Genomic DNA, 19681 nt, shown 5'->3' with positions numbered 1-19681 from the left:
TGTCTTTTTTGTTTATTTTTTTTATCATCTATCCTTAACTCCACTTATAAGGAGAGAGAGGGAGGGTCTTTGGCGGGTTGGGGGTACAAGTGCAAGCAACGCGAGAGGGTGTTCGAGCAACTGGGTAGGTAGTGGGTTCAAATTCTCTCTGATCTCCTCTTTCTTGGCCGCCATTGAAAGACAAGGAAAACCATTGTTGAAACATTTGGATTTGAAATGGGGGTTTTAAAATTTGACATTTTAATTGGAGAAGAAGTGACATTGCAAGTTTCAAGGCCTGGAATTGCTTGGTAGGTTTCAAGGCTTGATTTTGATTTGATTTCATCTATGGGTGTTATTGAAATTCCTAAGATTTTGGAAATTTTGGAAGAAAGGAGAAGTGTGGGAGTGAAGTTAAGGTAAGGACTAAGGGAATAATGGTTTGTTAGAAAGGAGGAAAGAGGGGAGAAAAAGAGGGAAATACGTCGTTTTTTTTTTTTTTTTGGGGGGGGGGGGGTGGGGGTTACAATTCTTTTATTAGAAGGGGGAGGATAATGGGTATGGATTGAATCAGCATGATTGTCAATTGAGTCACCGGCTTATGCCTGTTCAAACCTATTGGTTAGAAGTGGTGGTGGCACTGAGAAGGAGAGTCTTTGGCGGGTTGGGGGTTTTGGTTGGGCGGTGGTCGAGGTGGAGCAGCATCGCCGACGAAGGGAGCTTGGAGAAGCGTCCTCGAAATGGGAGATAGTCGCTGGGCAGGTTGGTTCGGTGGAGGTGGGTGTTGTTTAGGGCTGAGCAAAACTACCCGAAAACCCGAAAAACCGATCCGTAACCGTTTCGAAAATTAGAGTACCCGATCCGATAACCATAAGATTTGGGTATACATTCCGATAATTTGTTATCGGATATGGTTATGGGTATCATTTTAAAATTAACGGTTACCCGATCCGATAAGCATTTTTTTTTTGCTTTTTTACCCTACTTAAATCTATTAGTATAAATCCAAACTTTTACTTTACTTCATAATCACTTTATAATATCAATGATTAGTAATATTATTAATAATTTGGTCAAGATCATATGGTATTGTTGTTAATTAGTTGTAAATTATATCATAATAACTACATAATTAAGTTTAATTATCATTATTGGATATCTTATTGGGTACCCGATAACCGATCCGAAAATCTGGGTACCCGAAGTCCGAGTACCCGTACTAATCGGTTCCGGTTATGGGTATCACTTTTAGTGATTTTGGTTATTGGGTACCCGAACCGTTAGTACTAACGGTACGGGTACCCGTCCGATGCTCACCCCACTGTGGTTGGTTTAATTTTTTTAGTTTTTCATATTTTTTAATAAAAACAATCTAACCATAATTAGGTTTAATTAACTACTTAATAATGAAATAAGCTTATAAATACGATAAAATATTAAACAAGGTCATTTGGTATAATTGATTTTCATGAGGGTCACCATGTGTGCGTAGCAGAAGTTGGAGGTCACCATTGAGAATTTCCCTTCAGTTTTTAAAATGATTTTTTAAGCAATTTCTTACCCTTTTGTTGATTTTTATGAGTTGTTATTTTGTTTTTATCCTACTCATTCTATTTAATAGTACTTTATTAGTAGTTTGTATGGGGAGTGGATGAAGTAACCTATTCAAAAACGCAAATTAACTACGTAGTATATATTTTACACCCGTGATATTTAATACTTATTTCCTTCGTTTTTTAGTTGACATCATTTGACTTTTGCACTATTCACAAACTATATCTTAACTAACTTTTGCAGTCATATCTATATCTACGATAATGCGTAATCATGTGGGATCTTGGTTTAATTGTCCTCATATACATTTTTTTAATAACCGCTTTTTATGATTTCACCATGTTAAAGATATTAACCAATAAAATTGTACATTGATCAGCGTGCTAATAGAGTAGAAATTTGATCGACCTACAAAATTTAAGATGAGACAATTACTTAACGAAGGGATAAACATTAAAAATTTAAAATCCGTCCGTAGTAGGTGAGGGAAACACAATCTAATTAACGATGTTGTTCATTTCATTCTATAGGCGGCTTGGCTCTGCATTTTTGACACCAAATAAGGAACTACTATTGAACATTAGACCAACTACTCATTAGCTAATTGCATCATTTTTTGGAACTAATTTTCTGACTTTATAAGTTTAACAAATCAGAATTGACAGAATTTAGTAGTAGTTCATGTTTTTGAGGTCATTAGTTATGACTATCGTACTGTAAATAGTCAAAAACCAAATCATTAAAACATTTTTATTGTATTTAGCCAATCAAATAGTTTCATCAAAACAAGGGTGAAACGAGAGGCCTAAATTAGACAATTAGACATATATAAAGTTATAAACAGTTTGACCAAACCATTAAAGCATTTTAATTGTATTTAGCTAATCAAATAGTTTCATCAAAACAAGGGTGAAACGAGAGGCCTAAATGAAACAATTAGACATTTTCAACATACGCTTATTCATAGTTTTGTGTGCATGCATAGTTTTGTTTATTAATTTTTTTGAGGCATTTTCAACATACGCTTATTCATACACGTTAAACAAGTCAAAAATTTCTTTTAAAAAATTAAATGATGCAGTTTTATGTAGTAATCTCATAATGTGCATATATTATATACAAGTAGGTATGAGATTTAGCGAGGGATAGATTTTTAGGGTGGAGCCGTGGAGATTTCCTTATTCTCCTCATGCATTCTCCACTCTTAAAGTGTCTAGTCTACTAACCCAGGATTTTGATAACAATGATGACTTGATAGACTGATATCTTTAAATTAAATGCTCTAGTTGCTTAATTAAGCAACGGATTTAGAGCCCTATTGAAGGTTATAAATACAACGATAGATTGACACACAAGGTGTGTGCGAAGAAATAGCATGTGACCTCTCTAATTAGGGGTGTACATAAACTGGCCCGGACCTGAAAACCGACCTGAACCGGACCTGTTGGGACCGGACCTGATCCGGACCTGCAGATTCAGGTCCGGTCCCGGTCCTTGAAATTCTAGGATTCCGGGTTTCAGGTCCGGTCCGGGTAAAACCCGAAAATTTCAGGTCTGGACCTGAAACCGGTAAAACTATTTTTTTTTTATTTAATAAGTCTAAATAGGTCCATAAACAGGTCCAAACAGGTCTAAACAGGTCTAATCAGGTCTAAATAGGTCCATAACAGGTCCAAACAAGTCTAAACAGGTCAGCACTTTCATCTTATTTTAAAAAAAAAAAAAAAATAATCAGGTCTATTCAGGTCCAAACCCGGACCGGACCTGATTGATTAGGTCTGGACCGGAACCGGACCTGTTGATTCAGGTCCGGTCTCCGGTCCTTAAAAATCAAGGTCAGGTCCCGGTCCATTCAGGTCCGGTCCGGTTTTGGACCGGTGTACAGCCCTATCTCTAATTAGAGCTCATTCAAGCTAAAGATTTTGGTAATCATAATACATATACAAGGTGTGTGCGTAGAAATTCAAATCAACGACTTCTCTTCTGGTAAATAACTTATAGTGTTATAATTATTACTCCTTTTACAGTTTATACTTCAATTCTTTTGTGTGTTTTTATACAATAAAACTGTGTATTTTCCTCTAAAATGCACAAAAAATTGAGTAATTTCATCATAATTTTTAATTTTTCGGACATCATACAACAGACACTGGACATGAATAGATGAACTTACTCCCTCTAATACATCCCAAAATACTTGCTATGATCTATCGGTTGAATATTACGCTCCTTAAAAGGTTAATAAGTTTATACTAGTATACAATAAGATTAAGAAATACGTTGGCTTAATAAGAGATATTCCAATTCTATCCATCTATAACTATTGCACTAGTATTACTAAAACAAAAGTTGGCTGTGGAGGTCGAGGCTAGGATGGTGGGTGGTTTCAAGGGTCGGGAATGGGTGGTAAAGGACGTCCGACATGCATTTTCAGTGGTTAAGGGGGGTTGGCCGACCGTTTTCCAGCGAGGTTAGGGGTGGGGTTAGGGTTTCGGCGAGGTTAGAGCTGCTGATGGGCTGTTCGTTGCTTGGATTTGGTGGGAGTAGTTGATGTTGAATAGTTGGTGTTGTATAAGTTAGGAGTTGGAGTCGTGGAGGTTAAGGTTGGCAACAATCAACGTTTTTTTTAAAAAAAAAATTACAAAATTTTGAGCCAATTACGTGTTGACACGTGGTCGTTGACTTTGTGTTCACCGGTTAGAATTATTGGAGGCAAACACACATAACATAGTTGAGATTATTAGATAATAAACCTTAGTTAGAATAATTAGAAGTAAATAGCCCATATTAAGAATTATTAAAGTGTATTATTCCTATAATATATTTTACCATTTATAATTAATAATTAATATGTTTCAAAAAAAAATAATTAATAATTAATAAATCGTCAAATATATGTAATTTTGTAAGATTTGAACTTGTAATCTCAACTATAACACTATCCAATAGTGTCTACTAATAGTAAGGCATGTTATACTTATATATGATCATCGTGATATATATCAATAGCATTTTAACATGGGGCATCATTCGAGTCCTAAGTTAAAATAGTTATTAAGGAGTTTTGATTTTATAATAACAATAATTATGACATGTAGATTAGTTTATGCGCTAATTGCTTAGCTGGTACAATTATTTACGTAAAAAAAAAGCTAAGGCCAACTGTTTACGTATAACTTAAGTAACAACTAAACATAATTAAACTGTTTATAGTCAACCTTTTGAAGCCATTTTTCACGTTTATTATTGGAAGTGTATCCGAATGTAGGACATTATAAAAGAGGACGTTGTTAGTGCTAATAACTTGCTTCTTCATATCTATCTTTTTCACTCTAGCTAAGCTGAGAGTTGAGGTAATTAAATCCAAACTCACAAGCTGCTAAATATTCAGGTATGTATATAACCCCTTAACTTATTGTTACTCCTCTTAATATTACCTCCGTTTCATATAATTTGCAACAATTTGACATAAAGTAGAGTAGAAAAATGTCTAATCTTTGCAAATTATAACAACATATATAAACGGAGGTAGTAATTACTTTTCACTTCAATTCCCTTGTACGTGTTTCTTAGAGCATCAATAGTATGGAGTATCTTAATCGAGGGTTAATCTCTCTCCTATGTCATATCATCAATAACTCCCACGATCCCACTAATATCTAAAAGTCAACTTTTTGTATAACTGATGAGTATGGAGTATCAAAATCTACTTAAATTATACTCCCTTTGTCCCCAAAAGAATGATCATTTTGGGTTGATTTCGCGGATATTAAGAAAGTTAAATAAAAAAAGTAAAAGTATATTTGAAAGATAAATTTATATAGGGTTTGTAAAAAAAGTAGAGATGGAAAGTACTAAAAATAAATGAAAAACAAAATTTTATATGGGGAGGTAATTTTGCACAAATATTGTTATAAAATGGTCGATCATTTTGGGACTAAAATTAGGCCAAAAGGGTCGAGCTTTTGGGGACGGAGGGAGTACATGATTAATTGATTAATTAAAAACAAAATTTCTTATGTTCTTTAAGACTTATCCAAGAAATCTAGGAAGGGATAAGAAATAAAAAACTACTCATATTAATTAACTAATAACTACAAAATATTTCGTGATAACTACTAACACTATTTTTTTTTATGATGCAACTACTAACACTATTTAATAACTACTCATATTAATTAACTAATAACTACTCATATTAATTAACTAATTACCAAAAGTTCAAACTCATGGTTCTTTCAAAAAAAAAGTTCAAACTCATGGTTGAAGTATAGAGTATTCAACAATTCACACAATAACCATTGATTTTTACAACTATTATATTCTTGGGCTTTGACCATCAGGTTAATGGGCTCAATGGGCTCTCCTGTGTAAGGGGCGTGATAGAGTATAAAATATATTCCTGAACTTCAACCATGAGTTTGAACTTTGGTCCACTAACACTATTTAATTTCTTCTTTATCTTCTAGCTAATTAATTTATGTAATAGGGTGGTTGTGATGTTTGTTTTTCATGCAGGAAAGAGTATAAAATATATTCCTGAACTTCAACCATGAGTTTGAACTTTGGTCTACTAACACTATTTAATTTCTTCTTTATCTTCTAGCTAATTAATTAATTTATGTAATAGGGTGACTGTGATGTTTGTTTTTCATGCAGGAAAGTGTGAAGAAAATCAGAAAAATTTGTAAAAAAATGAAATCAATTGCAGTAATTGGTGGTGGAATAAGTGGATTAGGAGCAGCATATGAGCTTGCTAATGCAGGAGTTAAAGTGGTGTTGTACGAGAAGGAAGACTACTTGGGTGGCCATGCTAAAACCGTTAATGTTGATTGCATTTTTCTTGACCTTGGTTTCATGGTTTTCAACCGGGTACATTATCATTTCTATTATTGCATAACGCCATTTAAAGTGTGATTTTATCATGCATTTATAAATAACAACATAGAATAATATACTTCTTATGTTATAGTAATATTGCAACAACTCACTGCACTTTTGCACTACACATCACGCTTGTTTGACCACATATTATGATTTATACGTAACGTAAAATATAGTCATGTAGAATCTTGTTAATATCAATAGTAGATGTTTAACATATAAAATGTGTTTTGGAATGCGTAATTTTATCCTTATTGTAATATTTGTGGAATAGAGGAAGTATATATATTTTTACACATTAGCGTATAACCCCAAGGCTCATCAAGTCAATAAGAAAGAAAGGTTGATCATGTGCACATTATTTTTCTAACTTAGGCTACTATTTGTTTATTATGTATGTTCTTTCTAATACGCTATAGTATTATAGGACAATTCATTGAATCTCATTTATCATACTTTTACGGTTTATTTAGTCTTTCTTTTTTTAATTATTTGTTTTATAGCCTACCATCAATGACAATGATACGCTGATCCACTCTCAAGTCTCAAAGATTAGGGTCAAATAGCACACTGGTTTACAAAACTCCCCTCTTTCAATTCAACATACCCTCTACATTGTTTTTGACAAAAAACAAGGATGACACTAAGAATAATTCTAAAATTACACATTTTTTTTTAAATTTTTTTATCCCTCTTCTCACGTATTACTATAAACTAGATAGTGTCCGAACCATGCTTAGTTTTTAAAATTAATACAGAAAAGTTTTTTAAAATATAGTATTCTTTACATAAATATAAGGCAATAATAGTCAACCTATTAATAAAAAACGAAATTTGTTAATCGATTAATTTAATGTATGTAGAAATATGTGCATAACAATAAATAATTAGATAATAATGCTCGTAGAATAATTAATACATGTAAAAGTAATAAAACTAAAAAAAAAATGAGTATTTTTTTGTGAATTGCTATACACCGCCGTCTGAAATGATCACCACCGCCTAATGGACAACCATGCCCTTACTACTACACCACCCCCTATCCTCCTCGGCAACCCACCATCCCTTCCAATCGACGACAACCACCACCACTCTGACCGGCAAGACGACAACCCATCACATCACCCTCTCTATATATAACGACCCACTACACCCCCCTCTATGATGACCCACCACTTTCCCTCACCGCGCGGGAAGGTGGCAATTTTTTTTTTAATTTCCGGCAATCGCGATAACCAGATGCCAAAACCGGTTACCGTGCGGGGATTCCAGAACCAAAAATCGATTATTATGCACGGTCTGGTTTTGGGCTCCAGTTACCGCGCATGGTAATCGGTTTTGGGCTTCGATTACCGTGGAGCTGGTAAGCAGTTTCCATGGTAACCCGAGCCCAAAACCGATTACCGTGGCCTGTAATTGGTTTTGGGCTTTCGGTTGGTATGGTTGCCGAAAATAAAAAAATGCCACCACCTTCTCCTCGACGAATGGAGGTGGTGGGTCGTCATTGAGGGGATTGTGGTGGTCGTCGCCGGTTAGGGTGGTGGTGGTGGTCGTCGCCGATTAGGGTGGTGGTGTCAATGTGTTGGTGATTGGAGATAAGATAGTAGTGAAATACTAAGGGCATAGTTGTCCATTCATAATAAATATCGTAGGTTTTGATCATTTTTGTTGGAGGCATTCACAATAAATCTAGTAGTTACAAAAAATAAAAAGAGTTTAGGAGGGAAAATGACTAACTCATGATTAGTCACACTGATTTTTCAACAAATAATTCTCTCCGTCAAAAAAAAAAACAAACGTAAAACTAAAATAATTATAGGGTTTGGAAATGCAATCGTATTTCTTTATTTGGCAACACTCAAAAATAATGTGGAAATGCAATCACACCCAAGGGCCAAGGTACTCGATTGTTGATACATTTTTCTTAATTATGCAATTGCACCCTTATTTTATTGGAATTTTTCTTTGATAGAATTTGTACTTGATGTCTGATTGATATTTGCATTCTACAATAGTAATTTAAGTATTATCTGTTGTTGAAATTGTATTTTCACTTTCTTACTTGATTTTAAGATGACTAGTTATTTTAGTTTAGTAGAAGAATAGAAGATAGATACCAGGAAATTGAACACTTTAACAAGGCTAGTAAATGATGAAGTTGGTATTTTTGATGAAAAAGTGAAATTGGGAGATGAAAGAATTAAGAAGAGGTTAGATGAAATTAGGGGTGAAAGTTCGGTTTTCGGTTTGGTTTTTTGCCCAAACCGAAACCGAACCACTCTATTTCGGTTTCTAGATTTTAGAAACCACACCGCACCGCTTTACTTTAGAAACCGAACCTAACCAAACCATATTTATTTCGGTTTCATAAAAAAAAAAACCGAACCAAACCGAATTTTCATATCAAGCACCATAAACATCAAAATTTGCAAAAAAAAACCAAACCAATCAAAACCGAATCAAACAAACCAAACCAAACCAATCCATACAAACATAATTAAACAAGTTTTAACCTTATCTCACCACCCCTAACCCAAATCCGCAAACATTAATCTCGAAATAATTAAGATAAAACCAAAATTGGAATAAAAAGCACCGAAATATCAGAAAAAATTGGACATACATTAGAAGTTCAGCATAAATTAGTAGAAAAAAATTACTCAAACCAAATTAAAAGAAAGAAAAAGAGGACATACCTCACATTCCATCAAAAAAAACATTGAATTTGGGTTTTAAAGGTCAAATTCGACCATGAAAACTCTAGATCTAGAGTTTTCATGGTCGAATTTGACATGAAAACCTTGAATTTAGTTGATGGTGGTCGTAGATGGTGAAGGGGGCGAATTTGAAAGCGAATTCGTTTGTGTTCGTTAATGGTGGCGAGGAGAAAGACAAGAAAAAGGAAAAGATAAGAGGAGAGGAGAGAGAATGGGCTATGGCGCCATGGTGGAATCCGCAAGAAAGATGAGGAAAGGAGAGAGAAAGGGTGGAGAGAGAGAGGCTGAGTGATTAGGGCTTTTTTTGTTTTTTTGTATTATATACCTAAGGCATTTCAGAGTTAGGCTAGGGTTTGATTGGATTGGGCTTATATTTCGGTTTTGTTCGGTTTTTCATTTTTGCAAACCGAAACCGAACCACACACCGATTTTTTTTTAATTTTAAAACCGAAACCGAACCACTTTAAAAAAAAACCGAACCAAATTTCTTATTCAGTTCGGTTTTCGGTTTGGTTCGGTTTTAAACCGAGTTTGTTTCACCCCTAGATGAAATGAGAGGGATAGGTTATAGCCTTATAGGTGTATCCCATGTAGGAAAGAAGACATGAATGTATTCAAATGCTATCGTTGTTTCTTTTTTAGTCACAATAAAAGAATGTTTTATGTCTCACACATAATAACCCTTTTATCGCAACTATAAAGAAACGGAGATAGTAATTAAAAGGGATATGAAAACTCAAGGGAAGGACATGTGAAATTCAATAGATCTTATACTTCGTATATGGTAGACAGACATATTGTTGCTCCAATTAAATGCCCGATAGACATTTGCACAAGAATTTACGCGAGTGGATAGGAATAAATGAGTGTTGAACCCAAGTCGAGAGAAACCATTGACAAAATATTTATTTTGAAGGAAAAGGACAAGTAAATTGGAAAAGAAGTCTCAATTTAGCACATTTTGGCAAAACTATAAATAAATCAACAATTATGTCTAGTCAGTATTGTATTTTCGTAATTATATTGACTCACATGGGGTCTATTGTTTAAGTAAAATGCTATGTTACTCAAACTCTTTGATTTACCTCACGTGTCCGTGTCAACACGACTTGTGTCGGACACCGACACCGACACTTGGACACTTCATTTTTAACTAAAAACACAACTTTTTTCAAGAAAATGGGCGAGTCCGATGCTTGGACACCCGTGTCTAATTTGAAACTTCATCCGAGTCCAAGTAACATAGGTAAAATGTGGTTGATTTATTTACAGTTTTGATAAACAGATTTTATCTATTAAGGTGATTAACTTGTATTTTCTCTAAATTTAAACATCACAATTAGAATAATAGGGCAAATAAATTGAAACATTCGAGATAGAATAATGGGGCTAGTAAATTGAAATGTGGAATATTATAAATATAAATAAAAAATGTAAGTATGATAATGAATTTATATATAATGTCGAGTATTATTGTTCTTTTTTTTTTTTTTTTTTTTTGGGGGGGGGGGGGGGGGGAAGTGGGGCCCACACAACCCATCCTATCACACGAGAAAACTGTGGCTGGGAATGCCCGAGGATGTGCTCGATCCCGGGTCGAGACCACGGAACGTGAGTGTAGCTCCACTGAGTTATTCACTCACTGCACGTCGAGTATTACTACCTCCGTTACAGGTTATGTACAACGATTGGACATTTTTCCTCTCTACTTTATGTCATATCGTTGCACAAAATCTGTAACGGAGGTAGTATATTCAGTGGAGCAACTACAATATGATTTTGTAAGGTTTTCATTTTTGGTGCATGCAAACTTATCAGCAATTACCCCCTTATAAAAATTATCATGTAACCAAAGGATTAGAAGTCTTTTCATGTTAATGATTAGGGATGGTCATAGTAAACTATACAAAGCCACATTATTATCAGATGTTGTAGGGGAAGTTTACCTTGAAGAATTGCCCATGTATAAAATGTGGAATCTCAATGTATGCGGATTGGAGTATAGTTGGACTTTTACGGCTTTGGATGCCATATATGAAGAAAGATATGTAGTACACTTCATATATAGGAGTATTATCTACCATTCAGGCCAATTCAGTTCAGTTCAGTATGCTTATATAGTTATATTCAGTAAGATTGATTTAGGTGTACTTAATGATTTTGTTGGTATGGAGTACTGCTTTTGTGGACTAACTCAAAATAAAAGTATATATGTACAATATAAGCCCTCCACTCTTCTCCCAACTATGAAAATTTCATATTGCTTGACAGGTTTCATATCCAAATGTGGCAGAGCTTTTCGATGGTCTTGGTATCGAGGTGGAAGCCTCTGAAATGTCATTTTCTGTGAGCTCAGATGAAGGCCAAGGATGTGAGTGGGGAAGCCGAAATGGGCTGAGAAGTTATCTTGCACAGTTAAGTAATGCAGTGAGGCCAAAATTTTGGAAAATGCTCCAAGAAATTAAGAAATTCAAAGATGATGTGATCATGTAAGACCTTCATGTTGCTGAAACCTTTTCCTTTCTTGTTGTGACATAATTGCTTTTATCTTATCATGCTGTCGAAATATAAAATTGTTGTATGATTGTTTATGTAGTATTCTTTACGTTTGTTGCTCTGATGATGGTTATTATCTCATCACTCCTTCCTTCTTCATGAAGGTACCTTGAAGTTCTTGAAAATAATCCAGATATGGATTGTACTGAAACCCTTGGCCATTTCATCAAGTCGAGGAGCTACTCTGAGTTGTTCCAAAAAGCTTATCTGGTGAGATTGCCAAAGTTTTTTTTCAGATGGTTTAGTGCTCTAGTCAGGGTTATAACTTTCAAAGGAGCTGAGTTGAGTAGTGGAGATCAAACTTGAACCGAGGCTAGCTTTTATCTCCTTTACAATCTTAAATTTGTAAAAATAATAGAAAGTTTGGAAGGATATATTTTAAATCTGACCTCTGCGTTAAGATAGCATTCATTTCGAGAAGCATAATATTATGATAAATGCTGCAAAATGTACTGAATTGTGTGATCAAGTTCAGGTTGTTAAGGAGTCAAGCACTACTGTTTTCAGCTCAACTTGATATTTGTTGAGCTAAAAAGCTGAAAATTAATCTTGTTTGTGTTTTACCTTGTTTCAAGCAAGAGCTTATGTTAAATTTTTCTTTGTAGATTCCCATGTGTGCTTCCATCTGGTCTTGCCCATCAGAGAGAGTGATGGATTTCTCTGCCTTTTCGGCCCTTTCCTTTTGTCGCAACCATCACTTACTTCAGGTGGATATCATTGACAGTTTTTTTTGCTTTTTTCTGTCTTTTGGTCGTGTTTAATCCCACTGATTAAGTAAACATTGGTATTGGCAGTTATCTGGCGGTCCACAATGGCTTACTATGAGAGGACGCTCACAGCAATATGTGAATAAGGTATTAATTACTTTTTATTCTATGGAGGCAAAACATTTCTTAATGGCAGGATATTTTGCAATGCTTTTGAAGCAATAGTCATTTCGTTCCCTGCTAGTTTATTGATTTCTTTTTTGTCACGTCCTTAGTAAGTTGTGATATCTGTTGTAGCTAAGAGAGGAGCTGGAAGTTAGGGGAACTCAAATAAGAACCAGTTGTGAAGTGCAGTTTGTTTCAACAAGTGATAAAGGTTAGTAGTTGTATTTATGTATTTTTGTTTATGATTGGAACATGATTCTTATAGTTGTCTTTTCTTGTACTTTAAAATATTTGTTTTTTCTTAATTCTCAGCAATGGATTAAGTCCATGGTAGACAATTAGAATTTTTTTGCATGCAAGTGGTTGATATAAATTATTGCATACGGATGCAATGCTAGTATGAATGATATTGAATTCAAGATTTTACAATTTGAGAAAGAAATGCTTGTATGAAGCGTATTGAATATTGAAATCAAGCCGCTACAATTTGTAGGCACCATTTTATTAGTACATTGGTCATTGACTGAATATGAACTAAGCTTCAAATATTATGCAAAGGTTAGAGAGTCTCTTTAGCCTTATATGTGTTACAATGGTTTTTTTAAATGAACCAACCCATCCCCTTCATGTATAACCAACATCCTGCTCCTAGAGTCCTAGTTGGCAGTTCTAAATAAGCTTAAAACATGTAGAATCATACTGTCTTTCATGGAAAGTTGGAAGCAAGTTGAGGTATGTAGTTGAAGCAAAGCGAATGCAATCAAACATTTTTGTGAAGATGTAGTTTTATACCTCATTGACCAAAATTACAACATTTTTGGGAAGAAAATTTTAGATTTATCCCTCTCCATTTTCAGGATTGAGGTCCCACAGTATTAATACTGAATAGCATATCACTGCATTTGCAGGGTGTACTTTGTTCTGTGAGGATGGTTCAAAAGATTTATACGATGGATGCATTATAGCTGTTCCTGCTCCTGATGCCATAAGGATGTTAGGAAAAGACGTGACACATGATGAAATGAGAATACTCGGTGCTTTTCAATATGTTTACAGGTGTGGATTTCTTTTTTAAGTTTAGATGGTGCATTAGTTGGTGTCTGCATATTCATTGAACTTGTTTGACACGATTGGTTCTATGTGTATTACCTGTGCCCTTGCACCCATTGTTAATTTGCACCTTCAATATTTGTATATGTGTGAGAATTGTTGATTGTTTTCATGTTTTAAAAAACTTGATTACTTTCATAACCTATTTCTCACTTTAGAATCTCTCTCCTGATGATGTGTGCAACTTATGATGTACCATGCTCTGTACACTTAAGCTGTGCATACATTATCTTGTATTATGATTTATGATGACACTTGAGAAGAGTTGCTTACAATTTCCCTAAGTTATTATTATGCTTCACGTCTCTGTTGTTAGCTGTCTTTTTGATATTTGTAGGATGAATATGCTGATTTTATTTATGCAATTTCCTAATAATTAATATGAAATTTTCAACTCTTGATTGGCAGTGATGTATACCTTCATCAGGACAAAAAATTCATGCCCCGAAATCCAGCAGCATGGAGTGCACTAAATTTTCAGGGGAGCACATTGACATACTGGCTTAATGTGCTGCAGGTGTGTGCTGATTCTCCTTGTTATCAGATGACATTGTGTCATTGATGTTTTGAAGCTCTCTTGTGTGCATCGGATATTTGACAATGGTTTACTGTTGTATGCTTGTATATATGATATGTGTGTTGACTTTCTAGCATTTTAAATTGAAGATACAACTGCTACAGCTGTTGTCTATTGTCAAACAAAGTCCAATGGTGCTGTATACTGTTTTTGTAATATAAGCATGGCTGGTATTATAACTAGCTCTAAAGCACCGCACATCTTCAGTCAGTGCTCTGAGGTGGATTGTGTGCTGGTGTCACTCATAATCTCATATCTCTCAATGTGTACCTTGTTTGATTTTTTGTGCTTTGTTCATGCAGAATATTTCTGAGATAAATCCGCCTTTTCTTCTGACTTTAAATCCAACTCATCCACCAGAAAACATTCTGCTTAAGAGCTCCAGTGGTTTTCTTGTACCTTCTGTTGGTACAATGAAGGCCTCAATTGAGCTTGGTAATATTCAAGGAAAGCGAGGAATTTGGTTCTGTGGAGCATCTCATGGTATGTTTGATTAAAATAGTTTGATATACATTCATAGATTATACATTCACATTTATCTTCAATAATCAAGTAATCTTGGTACAGGGGTGAGGCTGCAAATTTGAATTATCATTTGGTCTGAGAGTTATGTTTCTAAAAATATTAGCTTCCAATGCCATGCTTGGATTTTTATACTAGTAGCTATTACTAAAAGAACATACAGTTGCTAAAATGCTAACTATCACTGCTTCTCAGAGTCACTTTACTGTAATTTTCTTTTTCTTATTCTCAGGCTGCGATTTCCACGAGGATGGATTGAAGGTACACAATTTTGTTTATACTGATCCAGAATCCAGACTATTACCACAACAGAATAGTAGAACCATTTTTTCATTCTGAAGATACTCTCTGAGTGTATTTTCTATTAAATGAGTTTATAATGCCGCGGATGGGTGTGTATCTATCTGTCAGGCTGGGTTAATTGCTGCCAATGCTGTTCTTAAAAGGAACTACACTCCAGTTGCAAACCCTAAAAACATGGTGTTTTCTTGGACAGAAGCTATAGCCCGCAGTTATATATCCAGATTCCTACAGCGTTTTATCCATGCTGGCTGTTTAATGTAAGTCCTATCTCTTTGAGCATGCATGAGATCTGTGACCTGTGTAAAATACTCGCTTTGTCCATAGAAATATTACAATTAGACCTTTACGCACTGTTTTTTAGGATAAACTATGACCTTTTTTCTGATGATATGCTGTTATTGGCCCAAGCAATGCCCCAAGTCAATGCATGTTATGCAAATTGCCCTATTAGTAAGGAGTCTCTTACTGGTCATAGGTATATCAGTTTTTGGTATAAGATGCTATGGTAGAATTGGCCTGGAAAGAGTCTATAATTAAGTATATTATAGTATATTATGCTGCATTGGTGGATGTCAGATAATGAAAGGCATTAAAATTGAAGAAGATGCATTCTCCTATCTGTTGGGTGTGCTGCTGTCTCCCTGCTTCATTTGATCTTTAGTGTTGAGACTGATATATGTCATTATTTTATGTTCGGCCTCTGCATTCCCTGCTCCCCTCATGTCTAGCTGTTGAACTATACAGCCCCAATATACATGAGTTGAAAAGCATTGTATTTCATTTTTCTTTTGGTGAAATTATTTGTTAGTCTGCTTATCCTTTTTGTCTTTTGTAATTGTGGCAGTCTGTTGGAGGATGGAGGCACCGTTCTGAAATTTGAGGGTTTGGACAAAAGATGTACTTGGAAAACTGCAATAAGAGTGCACAGCCCTCAGTTTTACTGGAAGGTGTTTCTCCTTGACTAACATATTCTCTCAAGTCAAGTGTATCAACCTTATCTGATACAATTGGAATTCATCTATTTTTTTTTCCTCAGGTTGCCATAGAGGCTGACTTGGGTCTGGCAGATGCATTCATTAACGGAGACATCTCGATTGTTGACCAAAATGAAGGTCTCCTGAATCTTTTCAGGGTAATAGAAAGTTTTGTACTGCCTTCAGATACTAATAAGTTATTCTTATATGTATTTCCTTGGCACATTCCAATGTAATTTTTAGTTGTAATATTTCATTCTTATATGATTTTTATAAGTTCTTATGCAGATCTTTCTTGCCAACCTATATCTATATGCTCCTGCGTCAAAGGATGAGAAAAATAGGTTTGTTCTTGCTTGTAGGACCTATTTGAATGTTACATTGTCATCCTTCACCAACCCATCAGTTATTTGTTGTTTATTTGAATCCTTTGTTTCTTCCAGCCTTGAATTCAAGGGTTGGTGGACACCAATGTTTTTTACAGCTGGGATAACCTCTGCAAAATATTTCTACCAGCATTTATCCAGACAAAACTCGGTTACTCTAGCTCGTAGTAATATTGCTCGCCATTATGATTTGGTATGACAGTTGATTTACTAGTTTTGTTGAGTTCTCATATCTTCTTGAGTATATGTATGTGCATTAGGTACGTAGTCAATGTACGTAGTATATAAGTTTTTTTGACATCATCTTTACGTTAATCACAGAGTAATGACATGTTTTCCCTCTTTTTGGACGACACAATGACGTATTCTTGTGCTATCTTCAAGGTCAGAGTTAAGGCTTTTATAACTCAATACTGTATGCTACTAACTTAAAAATAGAATTTTTGTTGCAATATTTTTACTTCAAATCTTTTATCCCATAATAGTCAGAAAACGAAGACTTAAGGGTTGCACAGCTTAGAAAACTCCACCTTCTGATCGAAAAGGTGAGCATTCTCCAGTTCATTCTACTTTTTATCAAATTATACTTACATTCAGGCTCACATATCTCATTTGAGTATAATGTAGGCTAGAGTAGAGAAACACCATGAGGTACTTGACATTGGTTGTGGTTGGGGTAGCCTTGCTATTGAAATTGTGAAGAAAACTGGATGCCGATACACAGGCATCACTCTAGCTGAGGAGCAACTGAAACTAGCAGAACAAAGGGTGAAGGAGGCTGGCTTAGAGGTATCATAAAAGCATTATCAGAATTTATGTGTGTTTGAAAAATTTTAGAGTAGAAGACACATGTTGAATGGATGAGTAAACCTCACTTCATGCATTGTGTTGAGTGGGACAAATAAGGCATCCATTTACATTTAGAAACTTCTTGTGTCATTGTTATTTTCATTCTTCATTACCTGATACTATTATTATGCTACTTAATAAGCTGTATAATTGTGGGCTGGCAGGATCACATAAGGCTTCTTCTCTGTGATTATCGTCAGTTGCCAGCCTCCCACAAATTTGACAGAATAATGTCTTGGTGAGACCCTCTTGCTGATTTTTTATTTAAATAACTCGCTAACTATGATCTGACCGTTGCTCTTGTGTTTGAATCAGTGGGATGCTAGAACATGTAGGAGATAAATACTATGAGGATTTTTTCCGGCATTGTGAATCCTTGTTGGCAGAAAATGGGCTTCTTGTCCTTCAGGTAAATGGCTGTGTAATTGGAAAATGGTGTTTCAGGAACAACTGATGTCTGCTAGACTGTGTTTTTCATAACTCACATGATTGGATCATGTATGTCACATAGTACCACCGTTTAATTTGGCTGATTATTCGTGTGAAGTAAGGTTCACAATTCATTGCTCATCGCTGTAAAAATTGTGGTGAAGTTGGGTTTGGTAGGAGATCTAATCAGGCAGAAACATATATTTATTGGAACGTATGAGACTTGCATCATCTCTAGGGTATAAGTAGTGTCAAAATATAAAAGATTTTGGCCATGCTTATAATTATATCCTGTCGGCTGAGTTATGCTCTAATCGCTTCTTCGATCTTCAGACCATATCTATACCAGATGAAAGATATGATGGGCATAAAAGAAGCTCAGATTTCATGAGAGAATACATTTTCCCAGGAGGATGCCTTCCTTCTCTGAGCCGATTAACATCAGCAATGATTGCTACATCTAGACTTTGGTAAGTGCAACATCATTGATTAATTGTTTAAAGGTAGCTGTTTATATTTTTGATAGCCAATGATATCTGTCTTCTGGATATAATCAACTGCTCCATTTTGCAGCGTGGAACATGTGGAGAATATCGGGGTGCATTATGGACAAACACTCAGATGCTGGAGGAAAAATTTTCTGGAAAATCAGAGGTTAGACTTGTTTCCATATTATTCACCACAGATGCATTTCATCTTCATATTATTCAAGGAATATTCACTGCATCTTTTGTAATATGTTACCCCATTTTGCATTGAAGCTGCATTCACTATTCTAAAAGGAAACTAAGAAGTCTCTAAATCTGACCGTCAAGTAAACCACCTGAAAATTCTCTTAACTTTCCGTGGATACTATTATTTTATACGTTGTGCCAATGCTATATATGTGGTGCTCCGCTTCAAGGTGACAACCTAACATTCCTTGTGTACTCGCTGCACCCGGGTCAATCACACTGGTTGTGACCTACCTGCTGCTACCTAAAACCAAATACTAATGCTGCATTTGCTTTTTAATTACAACATAGACTACGTTTTAAATATAGTTCTGGAAACTTCATATAGGTAGTCTACTTTGGATTGACTGTTCTCTGCTAAAAAAAAATTCTGTACTGTTTTTCATATTCTTCTAGCAAAATCCGTTCACTTGGATTTGATGAGAAGTTCATCCGAGCATGGGAATACTACTTTGACTATATGGCATCCATGTTTAAGACCCGAACTCTTGGGGATTACCAGGTAATTCTCGCTGAAATTTTTCATACCTCTCTTAAATGTCTTGTTAGCATAGGAATTTGTCTCGTGTGTAAATAATAGTTCTTGGTTAAACACAATAATCTAAGTACAGCACAAAACAAGAAATGAAACAGTTAATATGTGACTAAGTGTATGTGTGTGTGTGTGTATATCAGAGACGCTTACTAGCTTTACTCTGATCTGTTATAAGTAGACGTGATGAAATAACTGGAGATCTCCATTTATTGATGCAGATTGTTTTCTCGCGCCAAGGAAATATTGTTGCGTTTAGTGATCCTTATGCGAGCATACCCTCCTCTCATTCTTTTCCATAGAAACAAATACTGGTGAACCTGTCTTCTTTGGTCCAGGATTATTCGAAAGTTGGTAAATTGATGCACTCAGGTTCTTTGTTGATTCTTGCCATTGTATGAGTGTTTGGGTGCTTTGAAACCTGCAGTGCAGTGGTTGTTTTATCTTTAAATTCAGATGGCTTGTATAATTTTACTAATCCCCTTAGTTATGTGTCGTGTACTCCTTGCTTATATACGGATTCCCCTTTAGCCCTAGCCTGTTTTGGCTGGTGCTTCGAAACTTTCAGCAGTACTTCGTATATGTTTTAACTTTTAGAAGGTTTGTATAATAAATTTATGTGGCTCGGCCGCTCGGCTCGGACTATGCCCTGATTGTTACCTTGAGTACTATTTATACCTAGTCTTATTATACACGCATATAT

General features: G+C 35.2%; 1 protein-coding gene across 1 annotated transcript; it reads left to right on the top strand.

Moving 5' to 3' along the window:
- The first annotated feature begins 12299 nt into the window (after window positions 1–12299).
- LOC145629969 (uncharacterized) lies at window positions 12300–19630 on the top strand. Its single transcript, XM_081682211.1, has 21 exons — window positions 12300–12397; window positions 12485–12544; window positions 12695–12773; window positions 13471–13618; window positions 14081–14189; window positions 14552–14732; window positions 15004–15032; window positions 15183–15331; window positions 15919–16021; window positions 16111–16206; window positions 16337–16392; window positions 16492–16627; window positions 16756–16818; window positions 16920–16979; window positions 17062–17223; window positions 17448–17521; window positions 17599–17692; window positions 18046–18182; window positions 18286–18366; window positions 18843–18948; window positions 19200–19630. The coding sequence occupies exons 1-21, from the start codon at window positions 12302–12304 to the stop codon at window positions 19278–19280; spliced, it is 2100 nt and encodes a 699-aa protein (XP_081538337.1). The 5' UTR covers window positions 12300–12301; the 3' UTR covers window positions 19281–19630.
- The last annotated feature ends 51 nt before the right edge of the window (window positions 19631–19681 follow it).

Source organism: Chenopodium album, chromosome 5, assembly GCF_948465745.1.
Source record: "Chenopodium album chromosome 5, dcCheAlbu1.1, whole genome shotgun sequence".
Taxonomy (NCBI): domain Eukaryota; kingdom Viridiplantae; phylum Streptophyta; class Magnoliopsida; order Caryophyllales; family Amaranthaceae; genus Chenopodium; species Chenopodium album.
The sequence above is the reverse complement of the archived record's forward strand: the minus strand, read 5'-3'. Positions and strand labels throughout refer to the sequence as shown.

Coding starts and splice junctions, on each gene's coding strand:
- LOC145629969 (XM_081682211.1), top strand. CDS start 12,302: ATGTGTGCTTCCATCTGGTCTTGCCCATCAGAGAGAGTGATGGATTTC. Junction 12,545..12,694: donor CACAGCAATATGTGAATAAG/GTATTAATTACT, acceptor TATCTGTTGTAG/CTAAGAGAGGAGCTGGAAGT. Junction 17,224..17,447: donor TGAAGGAGGCTGGCTTAGAG/GTATCATAAAAG, acceptor GTGGGCTGGCAG/GATCACATAAGGCTTCTTCT.